At 40.7% G+C, this 26992-nt stretch overlaps 1 protein-coding gene across 1 annotated transcript; it reads right to left on the bottom strand.

The window, feature by feature from the left end:
* Nucleotides 1-997: 997 nt before the first annotated feature.
* Nucleotides 998-22710, bottom strand: ICOS (inducible T cell costimulator). Its single transcript, XM_014784756.2, has 5 exons — nt 22615-22710; nt 6921-7259; nt 6126-6232; nt 5049-5133; nt 998-2975 (listed from the first exon to the last, which is right to left on the bottom strand). Exons 1-5 carry the CDS (start codon nt 22670-22672, stop codon nt 2935-2937), a joined length of 630 nt encoding a protein of 209 aa, XP_014640242.2. The 5' UTR covers nt 22673-22710; the 3' UTR covers nt 998-2934.
* Between the last annotated feature and the right edge of the window lie 4282 nt (nt 22711-26992).

Genomic DNA, 26992 nt, shown 5'->3' with positions numbered 1-26992 from the left:
ATGTGCTGAAAGATTGACGGGGATGTAGTCGAAGGACACCGAAGCCAATTTGAGTAGGCTCCCGCTGGCCAAGGATGGGACAATTTTAGCATCAAAATAAAATAATGATAGTAACAAGTGTTTACCCATTGAATAAAATAGGAAACCACACAGTTATAAATGAACAAATGAATAAATTGAAACTTTGATGATGAACAGAAGATTTACAAAATTTCAAAGTCCCTCTGCAGAAACTATTTATTAACTATAAAGATGAGAGAGTACTTTACAATGAAGAAGCTTGACAGACACACCTTAGTCAAGTGATCAAAATGAACATCAGTTATGTAACAAATCGAGATCATGAGCCACCTGATCGGATGCAATTAAAAGAATGTAGCATGGCTTCTGTGTTACTTTTGCTGAAGATCAATAACCTGATTTTAATTATGAAGACACATCAGACTGACCCACACGGAAGGACATTCTACAAAATAATTGCTTGTAATCTTCGAAAGAACCAAGGCCATGAAAGTCTGGCCTGAGGAACTGTCCAGACTGAAGAACATGACAAAGATGTGACAGCTAAATGCAAAGGGAGATTCTGGATGGAATATTTTGCTAAAAAATATATTACGGGGACACTCAGCAAAAACTGGAATGCAGTCTGAGGATCAGATGGCAGCAATGTACGGATGTTAATTTTATGATGTTGATGGTTTACTGTGGTTATGGAGGAGAGTGTTCTTTCTTTACATATAGGAAAAAGGATAAAATGCTTATAGGAAATACATGCTATTCGGAGATGATAGAGCATTAGGTCGGAAACTTACTCAGGAAAAGAGCAGTCTTTTTGCTGTACTTCCATATTTTTTATAAGTTTGTGGTTGTTTCAAAAGTTTTTTAAAAAATGAAAACGAAAAGAGCAACTGTTCCAAGCAATGTAACCATCTTCAAGAACAAGGTCAAATTTGTAAGTAATCATTTCCCTCCCCCCAAGAAAACACTGTGAGGTATATTTCAGTTGCTGAATCAAATGTTTATTCTTGAGTTTCCTACTACTACTAAAATCTATTTCATAATTAGCTCCTCTTAAAACCAGTTTCTATTTCACAGAAATTATATCCTTTAATAATTCACTTTGAAATATCCAGTGCTGAGGGTGAGGATGCTTCAGGGCACAACTCCAACAACCAGGCCCCACGGGCCACGTGGAGGCTCTCCTCCCCACCCCGCCCCCCACAGAAAGCTGCTAACAACTCAAGGAACACCTCTGCAAAGCCAGCCAGGGTGTCCACGTCAGCTGGAAACAGAGAACACCATTCTTGATTCAAATTACAAATTCAGTACTGTACTGTACACATCCAGCATTACACACGCTTAAAATAATATAAGCATGCACAATGACACATTAGGTCTCACTTTTCAAGTAAACATAAGCAGGCAGCTACCAATTTTAAAACCAGTAAATAATCTCGTTTTACCTAAAGTTAGAAATGTTGTTGCATACACATTGGCTGCTTCAGAAGCCTTGGGCATGCAGACAGGAAGAGGAGAAAATATTTCAGCTAAGAGTAATCACATTGCATGTATTTAAAAATCTTTCCAACCAAATCATATTCAAAGGAAGACTCTCTCGAAGGGCCATGGCCAGTTTCCAGGCTGAGTGGGTTCCAGGAGAGGGAATCACGCTGATGTCCCCTGACACAGCTGTGCTTCTTCACAGATCCTGGAGGTACAAGTGCAGGCAGACCCACTGTGGTCCCCAGGGTGACTCCAGACTCTGGGGGCAAGAGCACGGGGTTGTCCCTGGCTCAAGAGACCTTGGAATTCCCCCAGGTCTGCATGGCGGCTCCAGGCTGATGGGGGCCGTTCCAGCCTGTCCAGCCCAGAGGCAGCACTGCTACAGTTCGGCAGTGGCCTTGGGAACTGCTGAAGGGATCATTGGCTCCACCCCCAGGACAGTGCTTGACAGTGAAAGATGGTTTTGTTTGTTTGCAGTTTGAATATGATCTACAAAAATAGCCTAACTGGTAATTAATAGCACCATGAAAACATAGATAATGGTAGAAAACAGTATCACAAAATGAAGTCGCTTTTGGTTCTGGGCAACGTTTCCTGCCACTAACGTCAGTAAGTCAACAAAGTAAACCATTCTGACTAAATCTGGGGAAGTAAGACAAATAAGATGTCTTTCTGGAGCAAAAACATGCTTGTAGGAAGAAGGTAGGCAAGTTATAGTCATTAGGCTGCCACTATATATATATATATATAAAATCGAGCAGAGGAGGGAAAAAACGTAGACATAGCTCCCTACGCAGAGTGTCTGTCAAGTAGTCATGTAGAAGCATTTTTAAAAAGGAAAAGTGAGGGCAGCAGAGGCATCTGAACTCTTGGTGGAGTGGTCAACAGGGGCTCAAAGAGCTCTGTGAACTAATGTGTTAGCATACTATAGTTACATGTCCACAGTTCAGAAATAAAATAACTACAGTTTTGAAGCATCTCCCTCTACTGTCTGATTGAAATGCCCATCCCTACTGGAAGAAGAGGTAGTCTGTTAGTGAACTGCGGACAGATGCTGGCCCTGGGCTGCCCTATTGCTTTGCAGATTCAGTACCCTTAGCATCTTTAAAAAATTTTTGTAGATCATGTGTGTTTACTAGCTGGTGCATTGCTAGAAGCATGTGTGCAGACAGGGATTCCGTCCCAGTGAGGTCTATGTGTGAGCATGAGCTGGGCTTGCTAGAAAGCTAGTTGCGAGCGGGTGTTGGTTTTGAGAGAACTCAACAGTGCTGAGGCAGTCTGTTAAAATCCCTACTGACTGACAGAGCCACTGGTCCAGACTGAACAGAACACCAGTAGAAGATGTATGCAGTCAAATCAGGTCAGACTCTCCGTGGTTCAGGAAATGAGAGAATCTTGCACTTCAAGCTGGAGGGAGCTGGCCAACATGGTTCACGCCTGGGTGCCAGAGACTTCCATATGACGGGTCACATCTGTAACAAAATTTAGCAAGAATTCTTTAAAAGCTCTCCATGTGCCAATAACCTTCAACAAGATTTCTCCTTTCCTCTGCCTCTTGTAAAAACATACACACGCACACGCATGCACACACACACGCATGCACACACACACATACACCCCATCCAGACTCTTCTTATGCTTCAAAACCCAGCAGCAGTTGCACATTTCCCATGAAGTTTTACCCAGCCCAGTCTCAACTCCTATGACAGACATTATCTGAACGCTATACTTTGCCATTAATTGAGGACTTTTGACACTATCATGTGACTCCAACTCTCCATGCCAACACATCGCCTCTCCCAATGACATTACAAACTGAAGACAAGGACTGCCTTGGGTCTCCCCTCCCTCTACCCAACACACATTACTCAGTATGGTGCTATTCATGTAATAATCATCCAATAAATATTTGACCTAGATTCAATATTCATTTATTTATTTAATAAACATCTCTTGAGCACCTGCTGTGTGCTAAGCCTGTGGAGTCATCTGTTTGGGGACCTACCCTCCAGAAATTTTATGAAGCCTATTTTACAGAAGTGCTGGTCATGCTCTGCAGGGAATTGTGTGTGCATAATGCTTTCAGAATACAGAAGAAAGACCTGCCTACCCTCAAGAAGCTTACACTCTGGCCATTTTCACAGTTATTATTACTTTACATCTAATTGCAAGGTATATGCTAGGCTTGGCAGTTGGGTATGAAACCGGCCACCTTTGATTCCAGCCACAGCTGGAGGGGACACTTCTGCACATGCTGACCATTCGAGCAAAATAGCCCTCCCGTGCATTTCGCTGCTTTTCTGCCTCAAGGCTTTCTCTGAAGACTTGAAAGCAGGCTCATCCCAAGCACCTGGCACAGCTCAGGAACGAGGGAGAATTAATGCCCCCTGCAGGCAACCCCAAGCCAGTGGGGACGGGCGCCAGCAGATAGATGTCCTACTTGCTTTCTTCAGGAGAACAGTCTGGGAGACATCCGCACACGTCTCAGAGGTCCTGTGGCCTCTAGCTGAGACCTTGGTAAAGTACCCTTCATTTGCTTTTCCTCCTTGTCCGTCTCACTCTCCCTGCTCCCTCACCCCTTCCTCCTGGGGTCACCTTCCAAATGAACTACTTGCACTCAGGTGTCTGTCTCAGGGTCTGCTTTCAGGGGTCCACTAAGGCAGAACACATTATTACGAGCACAGAGACCCAGAGAAAAGATTTTAATAGCAAAATAATGAAACACAAGCTCTTTGCTAGTGTCTCTGGAGAACCAAAGGAATCAGTTGGTATCAATCTGTCTCATCTAAAAAATGAGAAGATGGACTAAAGGAGCGTTTGGCTCCCTTCCCGTGCTATAATCCCATGACAACAGACGCTATGTGCTTGCCTTTTATACAGTCCTTCTCCACTGAGTGGTGGCAAAAAGGCGGTGGCTTCTGTCTCACCGTCTGCCTCACATCATTGCAACCTCAAAGGCATTAGGATTACAGATTTTCCACAATGGATGCTTCAAACTTTCTGGATGCTCCACAATGTGACAACCCTCTCTCCACGGAGAAGGTCAAAGTCCCACCTAACTGGCCTTCTGCGGCCATCCAAGTCCCCTAAACCTCACATTCTTTACATCGAAATAACTGAATATCTTCACCAATTTCTCCTTCTTCCCCTTGGTAGCACCAGCCCAGATCTCTCTTCCAAATCTCAGTCCCAAATCTCCATATATCTGTGTAGCCCCCACAGTGCCTCACTCAGTAATTTACATTTTTAACAAGGAAGACTTAGAATCATCTCTATTCTTGAAATATCAATTAGAAAATTGCTCTGATACAATAGTGGCTTATGAACTTTTGTTTGTTTATTTTTAATAGTGGTTTACAAATTTATTGTTTGTTTTCAATGTACTTCAGAAAACATAAATTCAGTTAAAGTGAAAATTCAGACTTTCACAGAAAATACTAAAATTAGGCCTGAGAGACATTTTCTCTTCCTTTAAAATAAGAATTAAAATTCCAGGCTTAATGTCAAGAGCTCTTCCCTTCCCAAACCCCCAGATGGAGCTGTACCTGCGAGTCTCGGCTTTTTAGCTGTGTTCACTGAGGCCATGAACATGTATTCACTATTAGGGTCGTGCACACTGGAGCGATACTTCTGGAAGAAAAAGTCAGAAACATGGTTTGTCAGCTACTCTTCCCCATATCCATCCCTGGTTTGCTGCTCTTGTTTGTTTGTTTTTGCTGTTTTCTAGTCTTTGTTGAAGTAGTATATAACAGAAGTGTTACAGTGTGACTTCGGCTCCTGACTGTAGGCTAAGCAGGAGTCCAATATGAAAAGAGCTTTCTGCCGAACTTCCTTCCTCCTTTTTGCCTTTATTGTTCCTTCCCCAGTAGACTTAGATCATGGGCCCTCTCCCACTCTCTTCCCTCTTTATCTCTCTTGTCAAGTGCCGTTCTGCGCAGATATACACACTGTCTGGTCAGTGATGACCCTGTGGACGTACTTGCAGAATATGCAGACTGGGAACCTGTATTGTGAAAGACTAAAAGTCACATCCCCCAGCACAGAGATATTTTGCTGTTGTCATTGTTGGTGTTGTTTTATCTTTATGCTTAGCTTTTCGGTGGTTTTCTTTAAAAGCAAGGAGTCCTAATAACTCACCATGTAAAGAAGCTGGCTGCTTCCTTCCCAGTTGCTCCTGGCACCTTCTAAGATGTTCTCGCTGATTGGTTTTTACTTGACCAGTTGAGTGACAACTAATTGTTTCGTCTTTGCTTTAACTCTTACGAAGCTTAGAATCAAATTTGCTGCCCACATTTAATAATTTTTAAAAGTTAGAAGCGTCTATTTTTATGTTTTAATTTTTCTCCTGACTTTTTGTCTTCCTTGGACCCAATTTCCTTTTCTCTTTTGAATAATAATAATAATATCTCTCTCTCTAAGCCATTGACTCCTTTTTGGAATACAGTGGCTGTAAAATAAATGAGCTTTTGTTCCAAGTTAGTAGCCAAATTAGTAGATATATCTTGAGGAAAAGAAATCATCTACCTGTTGATTAAATTGCTCTGGCAAGAGCAGTATGTGCAGTAAATAACCACTGATATTCCTCAGTAGAACAGATGCAAGAAAAGGTAGAAATTGCTCACCTTTTTTACAAGCCAACATATAAGTACACAGGCGAAAATGTAGACCACCACAAAAGCCGCACATCCTATGGGTAACCAGAACTTCAGTTGGCAACAAAGCTGTGATTCTGGGTTGGAAAACAGACATGTTAAGGAAAAAGTCTGAGAATCAAATCTTCTCTTTCTGTGCTGCATCACAAGTGCTTTTACCAAACTTAAAAGAGCTATTTAATCACACGAAGCTTTTCTTCATTACAATCACGAAATCCAGTAAATGGTAAATAACGTTATCTTAGTATTAGAGCAAGGATCCAAAAACTAAAACCTAAAAGACTCTATACACGTATATGTTTACAAATGTGGTTAATAAAAAGGGCTTTTCTGTCTCTATTTTGCAGTAAGTAGGAAAAGCAATGATATAAAACTATTATTTTCAATCACCTCACTTCAAACCCAGCATAAAACACAAACCTTAAACCTTAGGTAAATAGAGGTTATAGCCATTAAGCCATGGGTTTGAGCAATTGTCTTAACTTTTTTCCCTGATTTTAATGGCATATGTGTTTTAAAGACAACATGACCTATTTCTAACTCAGCAGTCTTCATGATTAAATTGCATATGACTGATTAATACTAATTTTTATTATTAATAATAAATCATCCCTTGCATATTTTCATCATAAATGATTGCCATCAATTGCACTTAAATCAACTCCAACACAAAAGATACTTATTTGTTTAATTGTTTTCATTAGTGAGAAAATCGTCAAAATGTGTATGTATTTTTAAGTCTGGGAGATGAAAACAATGTCTTACCATAAATATGCAAATATTCTTTGCTAAGAACGTCTTCTAGAAAAGGAGGAGGATCAAAAACGAAGAGTTTGCACGAGTAGTAGCTGGCGTGGGAAGTGTCCAGGTTAGACAGGAAGAAAGACACACTGTTGTTGGAGAGCTGAGACTGACAGAACTTCAGGCTCCTCACGGGCGCCGTGTCTCCACTCTCCTCAGTCTTCGTGAGGTTGCAGAGGACTTGCCTCCCTTTCAGCAGCTGCATTTTAAACTGCCGGACAGTCTCGGGGTATTTGCATGAAATTTGTACACCTCCGTCGTGAAATGTAAACATCTCAGACTTGGCAGAATCATTGATTTTTCCTGGATAAAAAGAAAGACAGCAGAGCAAACATCACACTTTATGAATACGTTGGCCTAATCATTATATTCGAACAGAGAAGTAATCTCTTCATAAAGCCACCTCTACTGCACCCGAATGAAAGACCCCCACAACCAAAAAAGAGAACAAGACCAAAGGTGAAACTGTTGAGGAGAAAACCTAAGCAGACGCTTGCATGTCGTATACGAATGTATGACGTGTAACATGTGAAATCATACCGTTGCAGGGTATGAATCAAGCAGATATGGTTCCCGCCCTTCAGCAGCTTTCATTATTGGAGAAAGATGGTAAACAAATAAGTATGTAGTAATGCCCCGTAATTCGTGCCAGGAATGCAGTGCTCCTCGAATAAGGCAGGTGGGTTGGGGTCTAATTTTGATTGGAGAATCAGAAAATGCCACTGTAGCAGTGACTTTTAAAATTGAAGTTGAGGAGGATTAGCACTTAGTCAAACAAGGAGAGATTTGGGGAAAGGTGTAGCTTAGGACAAAAACTTTTACAAGTATAAAATAGCTTAAACTGAAAATGGATGATTATATATATTTACACTATACCCTCCTGCTAGAGAGTAAAAGGACGGATGAAGCATTTTCAAATGATAGAAATGTGTCTTCTCTGCGCACCATCGAGAACTGAATGAGGTCTGAGGACAAAGGTGAGCTCCAGGTTGCTGTTTACTTTTCCACTCTTTTAATAAATTGTAAGCTTCTAGGAAGCCAAGCTTGTTTTCATGAGCTGCGTAGGGATCACAGAGGGAAGCATGTGAAATGGCTTTGGCCTGGTTGCAGATTCTGAGTTGTCAGGGTTTAAGTTCAAACTGATCTTTGCCTTCCTTTTTTCTTTTTCTTTCTTCTTTTTCTTGTTTCTTTTTGTGTGTGTGTGTGTGTGTGTGAGGAAGATCAGCCCTGAGCTAACATTCGATGCCAATCCTCCTCTTTTCGCTGAGGAACATTGGCCCTGGGCTAACATCCGTGCCCATCTTCCTCCACTTTATATGGGACGCTGCCACAGCATGGCTTAACAAGCGGTGCATTGGTGTACGCCCGGGATCTGAACCTGCGAATCCATGGCCGATGAAGCGGAGCATGTGCACTTAACTGCTTGTGCCACTGGGCTGGCCCCCTTCTTTTTCTTTTTTTAACATGAGAAAGTTTCATGCTGAAACTGTTTGGGAAAAATTATTAGCATGACAGTTCTTTACTTAAGTTTTGAAATCTCTGTCTTTTGTCTTGAGAAAAGTATGTAACAAGTGTAAAGAATTTTTAAGAAAAAAGAATTACCTAGTCCTCCAGTGAAATAGAGATATTATTTGTGTATTTTTGCTCTTTATACTTGTTTTATATAGCAAACATATTATTTTGTGTTCTGCTGTTGTCAGTGAATGTTATACCATAAACATTCCATTTTTTACATAGTTATTATAATTATCCTTTTTAATGACTATATAATAGTCCATAATGTTAATCTATCATAATTTATTAAAGCATTTCACTAATGTTGGACATTGGGGTTATTTTTAGCATTTTGCTTTTATGTAAATATTATAACATTTGGTCAAAATGTTATTTTTGTTAATGTTACACATTATTTTAACACTCTGTATTGCCATGTTGCTTTCTGGAAGAATTGCTCCAATTTATAAGAGGGCTAGCGTTATGGAAGGGGATCATTTACCACAACTCTGCTTGCACTGGTTGCTTTAATTTTATTTAAGATTCACCACAGTTTCTTACTTTGTTTAATATCTCTAGGCTTTAACTGATGTCTCTCATATTACTAGGGAAGAGATTTTCAACTTGGGGAATTTGATTGTGAAAATACACACACATGTTCTACTTTTCAGTTATGTCCAGATTATTCAAACTAATTCCCACACCAAAACAACCAAAAATGCTGAACAAAGTGTCTAAAAATATTATTAAAAGGATTAAAGAGATGACAAAAGGAAGAAAAATTACTAGGTTAAATTTGGAGAACCAGAGAGATGAGCAGAGCTTGGAAGCTGCTTTTACTCTAAGAGCATTTGCTGTTCTCCCAGATTCAAACTTTTGTTTTTCTGTCTCAACTCCTAGAGTCTACAAAGTGAGAAATCTAGTAGAAGACCCTCCCCTCAAAAATCTGGGACTCCAAAGAGTTCCATCCTTGGAATACAGGCAAACCAGAAGTAAACCAGCCCCTGTGCAGATTGAAACCCACCTTCAAGTCACTTCAATAGTCTGGAAAACCTCAATCCTTGAACTTTGTTTAAGATGATTTTGGACTATTACTACCCCTAGGCTTTTGAAAGTAAAAATGCAAACTATTCTAGAAAGAAAAGATTTACATCCTAGGCCTCAAGTCGTTTCTACAAATAATATTTAAATACAATGACAAGCACACCATAAAAAATAATCAGACATGCAAGGAAACAAGATAACAAAAACAACAGACTACAGAAACAAACCCACAAATAATTATATCTTTGAATTATCAGATCTCCAAAACAGAAATAAAAATTAAACTTGTAACAATATCTGCAGAGCATAGGAAACTAAAAAAAAAAAAAGTCAACTAATTTGAAGAAGAACCGACTAAAACTGGCAAAAAAAAAAACCCACACTGAGATTAAAACTCAATGGATAGGTAAAGATCATATTAGACAGAGCTAAAGGGAAAGCTGATGAACTGGAAAATAGGTTAGAAAAATTATTCAGAATTAGTCATAATCCACAGATTCAAGAATCCCAGCAAATCACAAGTAGATATGTGTGTGTGTGTGTGTGTGTGAGGAAGATTAGCCCTGAGCTAACATCTGTTGCCAATCCTCCCCTTTTTTTGCTGAGGAAGATTGGCCCTGGGCTAACACCTGTGCCCACCTTTCCTCTACTTTATATGGGACACTGCCACAGCATGGCTTGATAAGCAGTGCGTCGGTCCGTGCCCAGGATCTGAACCCGCAAACCCGGGGCTGCCGAAGTGGAGCACGCGAACTTAATGGTTATGCCACCAGGCTGGCATGTAGATTTTTTTTTAAATATGCACATCTAGACATATCATAGTGAAAATCCTAAAAGCGGGCAGAGAAGAGATTGATCACCTTCAAAGTAGCAACTATTAAACTGACAGGTGATGTCTCAACATCAACAATAAAAGCCCTGATACAGTGGAATTATGTCCTATATCTTCAATGTGCTGAAAGAAATGACCTGTCAACCTAGAACATATTGTCTAGGAGGATAGTAAAGGTATATGTAACTTGGAACTTTGATAAGTGAAGTATGCATGTTGCAATTTCTTGCAGAATATATAATCTAAATGAATATCACAGAATCCAGTCTAACAGTTCGTATAAAGGAGGAGAACAGTGGAATCAAGAAGGAAAACACAGGAGTGGAAAGGCTTCTGTGAGCTGACGATGTTTCATTTCTTAACCTGTGGTGACCGCGGGAGTGAGGTGGTATGCTTTATAATTATGCATTAAATTGTACATTTATATTTGTTCACTTTTCTGTATAGATGTTTGTTTCTAGAATTAAAAAGTTTTAAAAGTATAGAGAAGGAAAATAATGCTCATTTCATTTTAAAAACAGAGGGAACAATGTAAGCAAAAGGCAAAGAGGAAAGAACTGATGGCCTGAGGGGAGATGCAGTCTATATCCGATTGAAATGGAAGGTGTTTTGCTTGGGGACGTGCTTGTCTGAAAGGAAATTATGTTGCTCTACTATTGTTTTGATGCTTATGTCTCTACTATCTGCTGCGGAAGTTAAAATCAGGGGGCTGGTTCTCAGATCCTTTAGAAATGTTCAGAGCAAATTTCCCAAGGACTTGAGAATGGCAGCAAGTAAACCACAAAGAGATCTTGAAGCAAAAGTGTCCACGGCCACGGTGTGCACACACAGTCGTAGATGCAATGCCTTCTACTTCTGAAGATGATTTGTCAGCAGCTTTCTCCCCTCTTGTGCCCACACTGTGACTTATAACCCAACGCAAGATGAAACATGGTGGTCGGCGGTACAGGGTGCAAGTTCAATGCAGTGGTTCCCAAGGAAACCAGAGGCAAATTCTGGCTTTGCCGTTAGCAAGCCTCTGTGACTAGAGTACCCCTCTGGACTTCAGTCTCTTCATCTGTGATAAAGGAAGTGAGAGCAAAACATCTTAAAGTTCTTTCCAACACTCACTCCCTATGGATCCAGGATCAGAACATATCCAGATGAGACTACAAACAACTGAGAGACCCATTGCTTTGCCGTCGGGTCCTCCAGAGGAGAAACCGTGTTCCCATAATCCTCTCTCAGTCCCGGCATAATACTAGGCTGTTCCAGGGAGTCAGGAGAGATGAAGATGAATGAGACTATCTTCCTTGCCCATAAAAGTATTTAGGTAGGGTTAGGAAGACGACCTAAATTTTTTGCTAGTGGCAGTGCCAAGGGTGTGTGCCATTGACATCAGAGGAGTAACTGGGGATTCCAAAGTGTCATTTCCACTGGACACGCTTAATTTCTCTTTGTATCATTTTTAGTCTAAAAACTTCCTAGGTCACTTTTTTATTACTAAATGTAATGATAAGAAGCCTGACTTGAGTTTCCACATCCCCAGTGCTTAAGATTTCATCTGGAAAACAATTTGGCAACTCTAAATCTGCAATTTAACTGTTTTCAACTAAAGAAACTCTGGTTTCTGGCATCTAACCAATTGCTTCATAATTACTTTGGCACCTATAGAACAGATCTGCTCCAACGCCTGATCACAAATTCCCCTTAGCCTTGGTGACATTTGAAGAATAGTATCAAAAGGAGATCACCCCTATGACCATGAGTAAAGCATTTCATGGAAAGACAAACAATTTAAGGAAAATCTGAATACATTCGTTTCTTATAACTGAAGAAGCAGTTAGAATCTTTTCTCCACCCTCCCTGGGGTTCTTATCTCCAAGTCTAGTATTCAACCAGGGGTAGTAGTACGATAGCACCAATTTTTATACCAGCGTTTGTTTTGATTGGTTGGGTATCAAGTTTGGTCAGTTCCTCTGCCATGCCAGTAGTTAAACTTGTGAGTGTCCACCTCACCAGTCTTTTTCTTCCTTTTCTCATGCTTAAATTTTCTTCATCCACCATCTCTTAATATAAAATCACCCTCCACAATATCCTCTCTCACACTGTCTTTGATATGTTCCTCACTCTCCCTAACATACCATCTCCAATTCCATAAATTCTCATATACACTGTCTGTCCATGTTTTAGACACCCTGTAAACACCCCTACCTTCATGCTCGTGTTTCCTGTAACATGATTCAACCTCTGCCCAGCATCACACACAGTCAGACCTGATAACCTTAGAAATCATATAGCAAGTCCGATTCTTCCATGTACAGTCAACTGACGGCCCAGACAGGTTAGATTATTTGTCTGAGGTCACACAACCTCTTGGACGCATGAAAGATTTTGGGTTCAATCTAAGGTTGAAGTGACACTAGCAACAGCCAAGGGAAGTGTAATGGAAGCAGCAGCCACGCGAAGCTAGACAGTGGTCACTCCAGACCGAGTCCCGCAGGATCACTGTTGGATCTGTCTATAGGAAGAAGTTCTAATTTCTTGTACCTCTGTTTCATGTCTGGTAGAATCTATCTACATCTCCCCCATGTAAACTGCAACTGACGCAAACCAGCCTCACCTCTCTCTGGGACTCCAGAGCCTCCTAACTTTCCGCTCTCACTCATCCACCATCCATTCTCCTCAGGGCAGCCAGATCGTTCTTCAAACATACATAATCAGATAGCGTCATTTGCCCTGCTCATCAACATCCAGCGCCTTCCCATCTCACTTAGAATGAAATCCAATTCCTGCCCTGGTTCCCATGACCTGCATGACCCACCCTAGCTCTCCAACGCCATTTTATACCGGCCACTCACTACACTACAGCCACACTGCTCTTCTTTTGATGCCTCAGACACGAGAAGCTGGTCCCCAGGGCTTAGAATTTGTTGTTTCTTTGCCTGGAATGTTCTTTCTGATCTTCCTATGGCTGCTTCTTATTTCCCCAGCAACCATTGACCACTTAATCCAAAGTACACCCCTAGTCACTTTCTAGCATATTACCTGAGATAAAGTATTTATCATTGTCTGAAAATATCTGGTTTATTTGTTTGTTTATTGTCTGGCTACCCCACTATAATGTAAGCTTGAAAATCAAGGACCTTGTTGATCTTTTTCACCAATCCATCCCAGGTATCTACAATAGCACCTGGTATACAGTAAGTCACAATAAACATTTATTGGATGGATGGATGGATGGATGGATGGATGGATGGATGGATGGATGAACAAATGAATATGTAGATCTCAGTGATATTATAAATCTGAGGAGACGAATTGTAGATTATAGAATGTAAGAACCAAAAGCACTCTTAGAAATGGTCCAATTCAGCCTTTCATTTTACATTTACATTTATCAAGTTAATCTAGCGTCAAAAAAGTGAATATCTTGCCCAGGATTACACAGCTCATAGCTGAGACATGATTCCGGTGTTAGCTATACCATATCGCCTTTCTTCTGGAAACAAGTACATGAAAATATACAATCAAGCATAAAAGACATCTCCTTAACTGGGATGTCAGGTTCTAATGAAAATTATCTGTTTGAGCTTTAAAGACATAGGTTCTTCACCTGTAAATATCCACTGGGTTCATACAGACTTGTTTAGATGATTGATGATTCTCTTGGCTCTTCTATGTCTATGGAGGGGAGGACAGGTTTAAACCTGGTGGAATATGTGGATCCTCCAGAGTGCACAGTCATTAAATTTGCCCAAGGGATGGCCAGGACAGGAGCTCCTGGACCAATGATTGTTCTAATACATACACCCAGATGTTTCATAACCACAACGTGTTAGTGATTTGTGATATAAACACCATGCTATATCTTTTAGCATTTAATGCATTGTTAAAAACACAAATAAGAATATGTTCTCTTGACTCCTGGTGATGAGTCTTAGAATCTGAATATTAAGTCTTAGTTTTTGTTTTTGCTACCATATCTGTTTACTCCTTGTTGGTACTCCTAGACTCTGAGTACTCGAGAGAACAGGTACTTTATCTTCTTAGTCACATGAATACTATGTCTAAAGGGTACAGTCTTCGCAATAGAGGCTCAAACCTGTTAACCACTGCTAACTATGATTTTTATAACATTACCGTTGATATCAATAGACTAATGTTTTCAAGAGGGAAACCAGAGGCTTTATATTAGGTGACCTCTTTAAGTTTTCAAAGTTTTTAAAGGATAAGAGCATTTGCATCTTCTTTTTTAAGGGCTGTTAAGAAAATCTCTGAAGAAAAGGTCATTCACCTGAGAATTGCCCTATGGTTCAGAAGTTTATTTGCAAGTTGATTCTTTCAATATCTGAACTATTTCATTTCTTCAGCATGAGAGGATCTTGCCAGAACCCATCTGCCAGGACCCTTTGTAAGCAGTTGTACTTTCCCAGTTGAAGAGCTTTTGGCAAAAACACTTAGAAAACCCATGCCATGCAGGGGGTGCGAGACAAATCAGCAATTCAACTTGACTCTCCTTAACTCAGACTGCTAACCACAAACCTCCACAAAGGTCCCAGAGTGATAGCGAGATAAGATCTCCTGAGTTCGCAATTACTGATAGTGCTTGCTAAACACGTTTTCTGTAATCCAACAATGATAAGCTTTAGCTTAGCACAGCACATGAATGTAACATAAGAGGCAAAGTTCTAAAAATTGCAATGTTTAGATTAGGTTTTTGTTACATTTGATCATTTACAAACAAATTCTGGCATTTAAAAAATGTGCTTTTTACCACTTTTTTCACCCTTCATAAAAGCAGTGTCATTTCTTTTGAGTCTAATAGCTAAAATTTTTAGAATCCTGATTAGCATATTTTTATATATGCATCATTTTAATATTTACATTATTATTCAAAGGCATCCATATTATAAAGAAGTGATGGAAATTCGTAGGAAGGGTAAGCATAATAAACCCCATCTAAATTCTTAACATTTGCAGAAAAGAAAGCCAAAAAATATAAAGAAAAGTGAAGAGAAAGTCAAAAAGCCAAAAGACTATATATACACTCACACATACATGAAACGTGTGAATTGTTTTTACTCTCCAAGGAACTCTGTAGGGAGGATAAAACAACCCTTGGTCCTCTAAGTGCATATAATAAGGAAAATGGAAGATTGATTGTCTTCTAGTAAAAACTGATTTTCTTCATGAAAATGGAAAAATCCCAGAGGTGTTATAAAACTTTGTAGCAATATTCATGAAGTAATTAATTTTCAAGCAAATTACTTTTCTAGTTATTTCATTGCCATTGATTTGAAATTGTGCTAGTAGGGAAATCACGGACATGACATAAACCCAACTCTTCTCCACAGATGGGGAGGGAGAAGGAATTCCATCAGCACCACGATGTCCACGTGATTTCCTGTCCTCAGCCGCTGCGCACAGCCCCTTGGGTGCACAGACAGGGTGTCCACTGGGCGAACTCGTTTACACTGAAGGCTTCAGCTCTCTTCTCTACCCCAGGAACCCACACCTTTCTCTCCAGCCCACCTCTCCCCTCGGCTCCGGGGGGTATTTCCAACGTCCTTTGAACATCTCTATCAGGATATCCCCTGACACAACAAGAGTAACACTTCCAAACTGAATTCAATATTCACTCACAAACCCAAACCTCATCCTCTAAGGGAGTCAGTAGTCTGACCCTTGGAACCTCAAAGTCTTCCTCATTTCTCCCCCCTCTGACTGTCCTGATCCAATTGGTCACCTAGTCCAATTGACTCCAGCTCAAGGATATCTCTTGAATTCAATTTCTTTTCTCCACTCCCATTGCCAATCTGGGACATTTTCATGTCTTCTGTCATCTGTGGAAGCATCTTCTTGACTGGACTTCTCAACAACAGCCTCGCCCCTCCAAGTCCGTCCCTAATGCTGCTCCCCAAAACTGTGCTTCTAAAAAGCATTTCACTCTCCAGCCTAAAACTCTCCATTAGATTGTTGCTTATGAGTTAAAAAATTAATTTTCTTGGCATGATACAAAATCCTTTCACAGTCTCATGGACCATAGTTCAAGCCAGAGTGAACCTTTTGGCCATTCCTTTCACATTGTTACTTCTGTTTCCATAGACTAGGATGTCCAATTACCCCCTTTATCTGCCTAGAAACCCTCATTCATTCTTTAAGAACCATTTTAAATTGGTCCCTGAGGCCCCTAGACAAAGAATCCTATCTCTATGTTCTCAATAATACTTTGCTTACATCAGTATATTTATAATGCGTATAAGCTTAGATCATAATTATTTTTATCTATCTTTCTCACTTAACCATGAGCTTCACAAGGATAAGGACTTCATCATGGTCACCTAAATAATCTCAGGACCTGGAACCTATTAGAAGCTCAATAATATTAAATAAATGAATGTGTGGAAAAATATGAGCATGGTTGGTAAATGTCCTGCAATGGGCTGAGGGGAGGAGAAAGAAAAACAGCAAGAGCTCTCATTCACTGGATACTGGAGAACACTTGTTTCCCAGGCCAAAGTCAAAGACTCAAACTGAGTGACGCCCAGCCAATTCCCTGAAGCACAATAGGTCTGAAAGTTATATAAATATCTAAGCTTTCAAGAGTTTCCAAAAAATACTAACAACAACTTATAAGCATTGAGTCTTTCTTATGTTTTGAGTACTGTGTTAAATGCATTACATGCAATATATCATTTGACGTTTCTAACAGCCTTTTAAGTCAGATTTTCTATTTTTATCCCTATTTTACAGATGAGGAAACTGAGGCTTGAATAACTGGCCCAAGGTTATAGAGCCAACATGTGATGGAGCCATAATTTGAATTATACAATCTGAGACCGGAGCCCACACGCTTAAAAAGCGTCATAGTGCATTAAGCTATAATTGGAAGTTATTTTCAGATATTGCTTTTCCTTTGAGATGTACTTGGTATATAATCATCCCAAACACTTAAAGCAGTATTCACATTGGTGCCATATATGTATTCTGTGATTGAAATAGTTATCATACATCAAAAAATATACAAAATAATTTCTTAGATATGAAATTACATTGTGCTGAACACACTCATTTCCCTCAACATACTCATCCATCAACCACTGTGTGTTGAGCTGCCCGTGTATCTGAACTTGCAAGAAAGTCAGCCCCTTGCTCTGACAAGGTCTAAATTCTTAATGATTATTCTGTAACTCACCTGCCTTTAGAAATGTAAAAATATGGATTCACATACACAAGAAACTTTCATCGTAAATAAATAAGTACAAACAGGAGCTCGATGAGATTTTTGCTTTAGACTTAGGACAAAACGAACAGAACTTTAATTGTGGGTGCAGGAGAGGTTGTGCTTGTTGTTGTTGCTCAAGAATGGATGTTTTTGATGCTGAGCTGTGGGGGAATATAAATGATGTCCGTAACAAGTTTTATTTCTCAAATTCAAAAAGTTACATTTAAGATCTTTAATTGCTTGTTGAAGGTGCCATGTCCATGTCAACATGGCTCAGACAAACAAAAGATCGTCTCAGAACCAGTGGTTGACTGAATCAAAACCCTTGAGTCTGTCACCCTCCTTAAGGACAACGTGTTTCCTCTTAGCTTTTGCTTAAGAAAAGCAGATACAGGCATGAGTATGTAGCGCATGACCTAGAGGAGGTTCGTTTCCCCAACTTCTGACTCTCTTCAATCTTACAAATCTTGGTCTGTTTTCATCAAGCTTCCAAGCCAAATCAGTGAAAAGAAAAGATTTTTTAACTAACAGCTTTCATTCGTGTTCTATATTCTCTACATACTTCCATTCCACTTTCCAAAATATAATTTTGAATTTTTACAAAAAGGTTTCAAATGCCAAAATTCTTATTTTACTTAGAATGACCAAAAAGTACCATTTGATAGACCCAATTTATTGTAATAGCAGTGGCACAGAGATGCCATTTATGGAGCAAATGTAGCCCTTTTTGGGGGGTATTGAAGGCTACAAATGGTTTTTTAAATATCTTTTTAAATTCACAAAGCCAAATAAATCTTTTTGCATATGAATTCATATTCTTGGCATAGGGAGATTGCTTAAGTTATAGGTTTTGCTCAGTTTACAACTGTAAACACTGAGGCCATTGTTTTCAGGTCAAACAAGTCTATGGATCTTACAGTAAGCAAAGCTCAGATGAGAATTGAGGGCCTCCCTGCACACCTACATTCTGTTTCTACCCAGAAATGGGAACATGCTGCTAGTAATTAAAAAACTATAATATTCTATTTCATCTGAGGGAGTTGTTGACAGGAATGGCAAGTTATGAAAGCCATTTTGTTCACTAATGAGAAAAAAACAAGGGACTTAAGATTGTACATGAGAATAACAGGCATTTCTAGAAAGAAGGAAAAAAGACAAAAAAATTTTTGATTAATTAAGGTACTGGGAGAAAAATATCCCTGATATTAAAAAACAAAACAAAAAAATCCCCACTTACAACAGCAGATTGAAAAGGCTTACCCAGTCCCAAGCAATGTTAATGAAAACACTCACAGAACCAGGCATATCTTGCTGGAATTCCTGAGTTCCAATATTGAAATGAATAGCTTACAAGATTCTAGAGAATTTTTTTTAAGTTACTTACAAAGGAATGAGAATCAGACTAGCATGGAACTCTTCACCTGCAACCCTAGAAGCCAACAGACAGTGAATGAATATCCACAGACTATTCAAAGAAAAGACTGCACTCCAGGAATCCTATTCCCAGAGAAGATGGTAGTCACCCATCGGAGTAAAGGGTGGAATTCCTGCTGGAATTCAGAGAGTTCAGGGTATCTGAAGAAAATGATGGAAATCTTCTGATCATTGGATCAGAACAGAGATCACAAGCCAGGAGCAGATGGCAAGAAGGATGCTGTCACTGAAAACAGGTTAAATAAGTGTAAAGAAAGAATCCTTGAAACAAGAGAGAAATGCCATAAGAAGAAACTTAGCAATGACCTGCAACTACAAGTTTTCAGTTATTTTAACAAAACCTCTGTATGGGGCAGGGGTGCGCTAATGGAGCAGCACGAGAGAGGGAAGGAAAGAACATTCCTACATTCTCATGTCAAAGGGAGGGGGGTGGGCATCAGGCAAGGGCATTGTCATTCATTTGAATACAATAATAAATCAATAGACATTCAATTAAGATGCTCTGAACATGATAATGACTTAGTCAATTAAGAAGTGTAGTCAACCTTCCACATTACTGAGGGAAAGAGGAGTTAACAGAAACTTCATCATACCAACAAATACAAAAGAGAAAAAGAGGATACTATAACAAAGGAAAATAAATAGAAATAAACATCCTATTGAAGGAATAAAATCAATAAAGGCTTACCATGCTGAGTGAGAATGGCCTAAATTCATCTACAGAAAGAAAAGATTGACAATTCAGAATTTTTTAAATCCAGCATGAACTGGAAGGGGGTGCTGGGAGGGAATCAAAGGTCAGCTCAGCCCCACAGACTCCTCTCAGCGCTCTGAGGAGGGGCCGGGGCTGGAGATGCCAAAGGGCTGTTTTTCCTGAGGTGGCGGAATTCAGGAGTCACTGCTTCAGTGCCTTGGTGACAAAAGCATGGCTCAAAATGAGCCTGAGGATTATCCTCCCAGCTTCCACCCAGAACACGTCAGGAGACATGCACATTTATTAAGCACCATCTGACATCTGTCATTCCCACTCCACTGCTTTCAAAGTGGTCTTTCTAAAACCAGAATTCATCTGGTCACCCGCATGGTCCCCATTGCCCATAAGGTCTAGAAAAAGCGTCTTCTAAATGCAATTAGAGGTTCACATTTTTCCCAGATTCTTTTACAATGAGGAGCCTCCTATTGTGCCAGAATCATTAAAAGACAACAGCTTTGTTAAATTTTACATAGAAATCGAGAGAAGACTGAGACTCACCATGATTTCCAACCTCTTAACTCACCAACCAAGCAACAAAACTGATGAGAATTTCTCTCTTTGAGGTTTGTGTCATATCTGAGCCACTGCACCCCGGTGTGGAAAGAATGTGGATACTGAAGTCAGGCACATTTGAGTTCTAATCTTGGTTCTGCCACAAATGCTATGTAACAAATCAATTAGCCTTTCCTGGTCTGAGATTCTTCAAACATCAACTGAAGTTGAAAATACCTACCTTTTTGTGGGATAAGCAAGCCTACAAAGTCGGGAGGATTAAAAATATGCAAAGGAAAGGGCCTGCAATGCTCAGTTTACTTTGTGTTTGGAGCTTTTAAAAATGGTAGTTGCTGGATAAATGCATCGAGGTGATATTTTGAATTTGAAGGTTGTTAGCATATTTGCCATCACCACTTAGCCATTCATGCCTCAATTATGCCAGCTGTCAACAGGAAAACAGCCTGTCACGTGGCACAGTTTTCTGTGTGATGAGAGCGAACACTGGTTTTATTCCATTAGAATCTAAGGCCAATACCATTTTAGAAGTACAATTTATTCATCAGCTTAGTCTGGCAACTTGAAATAATTCAACCTAGGCTGGGTCCATCCCTCCTCAGAAAATACACCACTGCTAATTCAAATCTCCTGAGCACAATGTCACCACCATAAGTGCCCAAATGGGTTTGGCATATCAGGATGCTTTTTAGCGGTACAGACAAATCCTTCAATGACTTGTACCAATGTTCTTGGAAGAAAATCCAAAATCCTTCACTTGGAAAATCCATACAATCTGAATGGTCTGGCCTCTGCATTTCTTTTCGGCCTCATCTTGCACCATCCCCAACCACTTCCCTCTCTGTGTTCAGGCACATCTGCCTTCTTGCAGTTGGCTGACCTTCCTTCATTCCCTCCTGCCACAGGCCCTCTGCACTTACTCTTCTCATGGTATGGAATGTCCTTCCCACTCTCATGCCCTTCTCCCCATCTACTCCTACTTGTTCTTCACATCTCAGCTCAGGTACCACTTTCACAGGAAAAACTTCGATGAACCATGCTCTCCAGCCCCTCCTCCACATCCACCAGTCTAGACAGGCTTCTCTCTAACATCCTCTCATAGAACTGAGTTCTGCTGGTAATTACCATTAATTCATGGAACTATTTGATTAATGTCTCTCTCAACCACTCCGTTAGCATCATGAGCACAGCGACTGACCTGGTTTTGCTTGTCATTGTACATACAGCACTCCTGCGTGGCAAATGCTTGGTGCTGAGTGAATGAATGGATAAGTGAATGAATGAATGAATACTAATTCCGAAGCTATTCATTCCTTGTTCATCCTGCTAAAGGCCTTCATTGGGTTGTAGAAGAGGCCCAGTTAAACCATCAAGCAGTCCCGAACTGCCCTTGGCACTTATTCTAAGTAGACACTCATTCCTCATTCCTCTTTACTTAAGGGCATCTGAGCCACCTTGAGTTACCACAAGAGCAAACGTTTGACCAATCTGCTTTTGTTTTTTATTTTTTTGGAGAGAAAAATAAAGTATATTTCTTTGTACCACTGCAAAATTTATTTCTAGATAAGATTATACCTACGAAAAGCTCTTCTTTCACTTCTAGTGTTGACAGAACGTCCCAATTTAATATAATTTCTCTTTGCTTCTCTCAGCCTCCAGAACATGGCTCAGAGTTGAAGACAAAACAAACGTAATGCAAAAATGTACCGAGTAAGAAGCAACAGAAGCACGTATATTAATTTAGTTGTGGGCAGCGTTATTTAAATTGTTCTAATAAAGTCTGATCTATACCATCTGAGAGAAAGAATCCAAGACTTCTGAATAATTTTTTTTAATGTCTACAGGGGCTAGGGAATGTTTTTACATCCCGCACTGGTCTTGAAAAAACTCTGTGGCAGCCTGGGCATTTCTGACAACAGACCACCCAGAGAGGATTAAAATAAAAATCTTTCTTTTCAAAGCCCTTCCATTTTATTTTCTCCTTCAGAAAGAGTACCCAGCCCAAATGCCAGGACTATTTAATTTTCATTCTGGAGACACAAGTCATTTTGCCTTTCATCTTTCTCTGAGAACAGTAAGCCAGTCTTCGACTTCATCCACTAAAGGTAACTCCAAGCAGGTAATTTAAAATTTTAATAGTCCAATGAAACATTTTTCTTCGTCTTAAAACACAGAATCAAAGGCAGCAATGCAAACTCAATGCCATCAACAGTGACGTGGATGACAAACACCCTTAGCCATGTTTCTTGGGCTCTTCTGCAATTTTTCCTACTTCCAAAAAAGAAAAAAAAATTCTATTTGGTGCCTAGTTTTTCTACTTTTGATTTTTATTAATCTTTGCTGGAATTATAACTTAATAGCAGATATTCAATAGGCCACTTACCTGTTAGAACTTCAACTTGGAAGCAGAAGAGAAAGAAATACCAGAGGTCTGACTTCATGTTTGCCAGAGACGGACACAGCCCTCTCCGTCAGTGCTCAAAGCTGACAGCAAACTCATGTTCTCAGTTGTTTTCTATTTGCCAGAAAGGAAGTGGGTTTGTGGGGGTTGATGTAGTGTCACACTTACCATCAAGTCAAGAAGGTGTCTCTTAATTGTCGATGGCTCTATGGAGGCATTTCTGCTTATGGGGGTTAAGCTTAATCCACAGATTGTTGATGATTTTGAAGACAAAGGAAAACTTTACCCTCATTCTGGTACCAATAAAACAGGTGAGAGAGACAATGCCTCTTCTTTTCAGAACCACCCTACTTCTCTGAATCAACAGTCATGGAGATCACAGAATCTAAAAATAGCCACACGATGAATAACATCTATTTGACACATTTCTATCTTATGCTATTCGCTCCAGAGATAGAAAGCCTTTGAAATAAGATAAGAAGTAAATGAAATTATTACAGAAATTGAAATGAAGATATCTGAAAGAGGAACAACCTAGGAATCTGAGAAATAGTATTTACAAGGCATTCATTGTAGATTATAATTTTCCAAATGATCGAGTCAGTTTTAATCTAACCTAAACACTGTCTGCATATTACAGCAGGGTCTGTAGAAACCAGAGATCCTGCACCTACAGCCTCAGATGAAAGCAAGAAAGTTGAAAAGCCTTCCCAAGATCTCTCAGGACCTGCAGAGAGATAGAGTAGACAATTGCGACAACAGTAATCTTAATATAAGTAATTGCATTTGTATGTACACAAATGTTTTATATGAAATAATACATGTTAATGCAAAATACATATAAGATTAAATGTAAAATATATATTTAATATGTATAAAATATATTATGAATATAGCTAATATTATTAAATTTATATTGTTTCACATATATTTAAGTTGGTTATTTGTGGATATAGATTTATATTATGTTTTATATATGTATTAATTCATTTACTCTTCTTGACCATCCTAGGATATGAGGACTACTAATCTCCCCATTTTATAGATAAGGAAAACTGAGGCACTGAGTGGAAAGTGCCGGCCCAAGTCATATCATTAGTTAAGTGGCAGTGCCAGGATCTGGAGCGTCTGGCCCCAGGATCCTCACTCTTAACTAAGCAGGTGGAGCATTCATGCCAAGGCCTGCTGAGCCTTCCATCCAGAGGTCTGACTTGGCTTCCAGGATGCTGGATCCAGGCTGGGTTCCTGGGGAGCAACACGGCGGGACCAACTCTCAGCCCGCAGAGGGACATCTAGGTGAGAAGCTGCAATCAGTTGGGCAGGACAACCAAGGTGTCTGTCCAAAACGTCCAGGCTCTGAGCAGAATCCAGGTTTGGGCTTCCAAAGGCAGGTTGGAGGCTGATCCTGCAGTGATCTCCCATGTACTGAGGCTTCCACGGGTGCCTTGTCTGGGCTCCTGGGCCTCAGTGGTGGGTGTGAAAGGAGCTATTCTAGGTGTTGAGCTAGCCCAAGCAGTAAAGACCAGGCTGCCTGGACCCCTGGGAACCTGCCACCCCGATTTCCTCCCTCTGCCTTCCACCATGCCCCCTGAGGCTTCCAAAGGAGATGCTTCCAGACCCACTGTTCTTGTACTAGAGTTCTTTCCCAGCAAAGGGACAGGCTGTGGAGAATAATTGCTTTTTTCTAACCTAGTTGTGGCCTAGCTCTGGATCTAAGTATGGAGAGCTTTTACTTCCTTTGGTAAAAGCTGCCACAAATTCTAGAACCAGCTGCGGTTATGCAGAGGAAAACAGGGCAGGACCATAATAACGAACATTTATGGAGACCATGCTATGTGCCAGACCCCGGGCTTAACGTGAATGATCTCGCTCAGCTCTCACGACTACTCTAGGAGGTAGATCCCATCACTATGCCCATTCCACAGATGAGGAAACTGAGAGTTAGAGAGACGAAGTAAGGAGCCCAGGATCACACAGCTGCAAAGTGAGGGAACCAGGTCAGACCCAGACAGTGAGACTCTGAATTCCATACTCTTAATGACCACACATGCTAGTCTTCCTTTATCTGGCCAGAAATTACCAGTAACATGATTTTCAGGCCTCATATTTTGGTGGAAGAAGGGGACTTGGGTCCTAGACGAAGTTCCAAAATATTTGAATGCAAAAGAGATTTCCTAATAAAATTTGTTGCCATACTTCTACCTCAAGGGGAGAAAAGTTACACAAGATATGGTTGGGGTCAGCTTTAGTGCAGCTGGATTTGTGCGTTTGTATTTGCTATGCACCCATCTGCTTTTTCCAAGCCCCACACTTCTCTGTTGTAAGACATTCAGTGGTAACCGATCTTAAAGTGGAGCAGACTCGCTTTGATGCAAACGGTGCCTTGTGTCTAAGACCCTGAATGTGATCCTTCCCGTGCCTCCTCTTCTCAACAATCTCAGCTAAGAGTACAACTACTTGTGGTTTTAAATATTCAGAACTGCTTTTCATGGGCCTGGAAAATAAACTGGGCAAAAATTTCCATTCCCCCCACAGGAAGCACTTTTTGTTTTTATTTTTTTCGTTTTTTCATTCCATGACTTAAGAGGGTTTTGACTTGTGTGCGCAGATGCCTGGGGTGGGGGTGGGGAATGGAAAGTCTGTTACATTAAAAGTGGGATGTTTATTATCACTTGCTTTGCGGGCACCAGGGTTCACGATACTGCGCTGTGCCGGCTATTCTCAAGTCCCACGGGTGAATATCTTTCTTTTGCTTTGCTTGAAACTTATTGACAGCAACATCTACGTGTGTAGGGGAACACACACACCAGGGCCACTGAGTCCAAATGACGGAGTTGAAAAGCATCCCCAAAGCGTCTGTGCTTCCCCTGAACTTGGCTTGCTGATCTGAAACAGGAAGGCACTGAAGGAGAAGGGTCTTCCTAACCAGAACTGCTTCTCCTCCGACGTTTCCCGTATGGCTGAGTGGCACCACCATCCAGCCACATCACCAGCGGGGAAGCTCCATGTCAGCCTCTCTGCCCTCCACTAATTCACCAATCTTGTCCTACTTCTTAGCTGAGGCCACGTCTTTTGTCCCCCTGTTGCGAGGGTCACTGCCTTACATCAGGCCTCCAGCATCTCTCTTCTGGTCTTTCTGTCCCCACTCTTGTCCCGTTTCTGTCTGTTGCCACACTACAACCAGAGTAAGTAATCTTTGTACAACGTAAATTGAATTCCTCTGTGCTCCCCTGCCTAACACCCTCCATGTCTTCCCGCGGGTCTAAGACAAGGCCCAGACTCCTCACAGGACCCTGCAGAGTAGGCCTCCATTCAGCCTCATCTCTCGCCACGTTTGTTCTTTCTTCCTCCTGCACTGAGCACTTCAACCATATTGAATGACGTGGAGTTCTCCAAATTCCCCAAGTGAACTCCTCCTCCAACCACCGGGAGCTTCTCCTTGTCCACACTTCCCTTCCTCACCACCCCAGCCTCCCTTCTTCTGCAGAAATCCTTCCATCCTTCAGACTTGTGCTGACACCGCCATCAGTTCATCGAAGAAGCCTTTCCTGCCCATTCCCTCACTGCCAACCACGTCCATAACTGGCGTCCGTGAGGTGGCTTCTCTGCCTCCTCCTAAAGCCCCCGGCTTCCCCCATCCTCGAACTCATCATACTACTGTAACGAGCTGTTTGCTTTCTTGCAGCCCCTACTGGACTGTGAGCAGTGTCAGAACAGGCACTGAAGATGCCTCCCTCACAGCCGTGTCTGCAATGCCCAACACAGCGCCTGGGGCACAGCAGATGCTCCAGGACGATTTGTGACGATAGCGAATGAGTGTTTGAGGAATCCTTGACTTTTGAAGGAACCACAGTACCTCAGGAACAATCACCAGGTAACACTTTGCTCTGAATCATAATCTGAGGGCAGAAAATTATCAAGATGTATTTGTATTTCATCTTGAAACTAATTCAATAAATATAATAATTAATCACCCTGATTTATCTCTTATCTGATAATTTGTCCATCCCTAATCATCAAAGAAATATTCCATTTTAACAGCCAAATAATATTTTCTCATTTAAAAGTTATTAGTTAATCTATAAAGCGGATAAATTAATTGCACATTTCCATGAATGGGGAAAAAAGTCACCATGAAGGTGTGACTATAAAGTGATATGATTGATATTTTTAACAAAAATGCCCCAACTTCGTCGCTTTGGCAGCAAGGCCTTCATTCTGATGATGGTGCCATTGCTCAAAATGTCATACAGCACCTCCCTGGATGCCATTCCCTCCAGCCTCTGCGGGATTCCGGGTCCCTCCGTCCTGTCCTTTCCCCCCGTCGCCTTCCTATAGCTCCATCCCCTCAGTTTATAAA

Source organism: Ceratotherium simum, chromosome 9, assembly GCF_057802395.1.
Source record: "Ceratotherium simum simum isolate JZ-2026a chromosome 9, ASM5780239v1, whole genome shotgun sequence".
NCBI lineage: Eukaryota > Metazoa > Chordata > Mammalia > Perissodactyla > Rhinocerotidae > Ceratotherium > Ceratotherium simum.
Note: the sequence above shows the minus strand (reverse complement) of the source record. Positions and strands in the feature narration are given on the sequence as shown.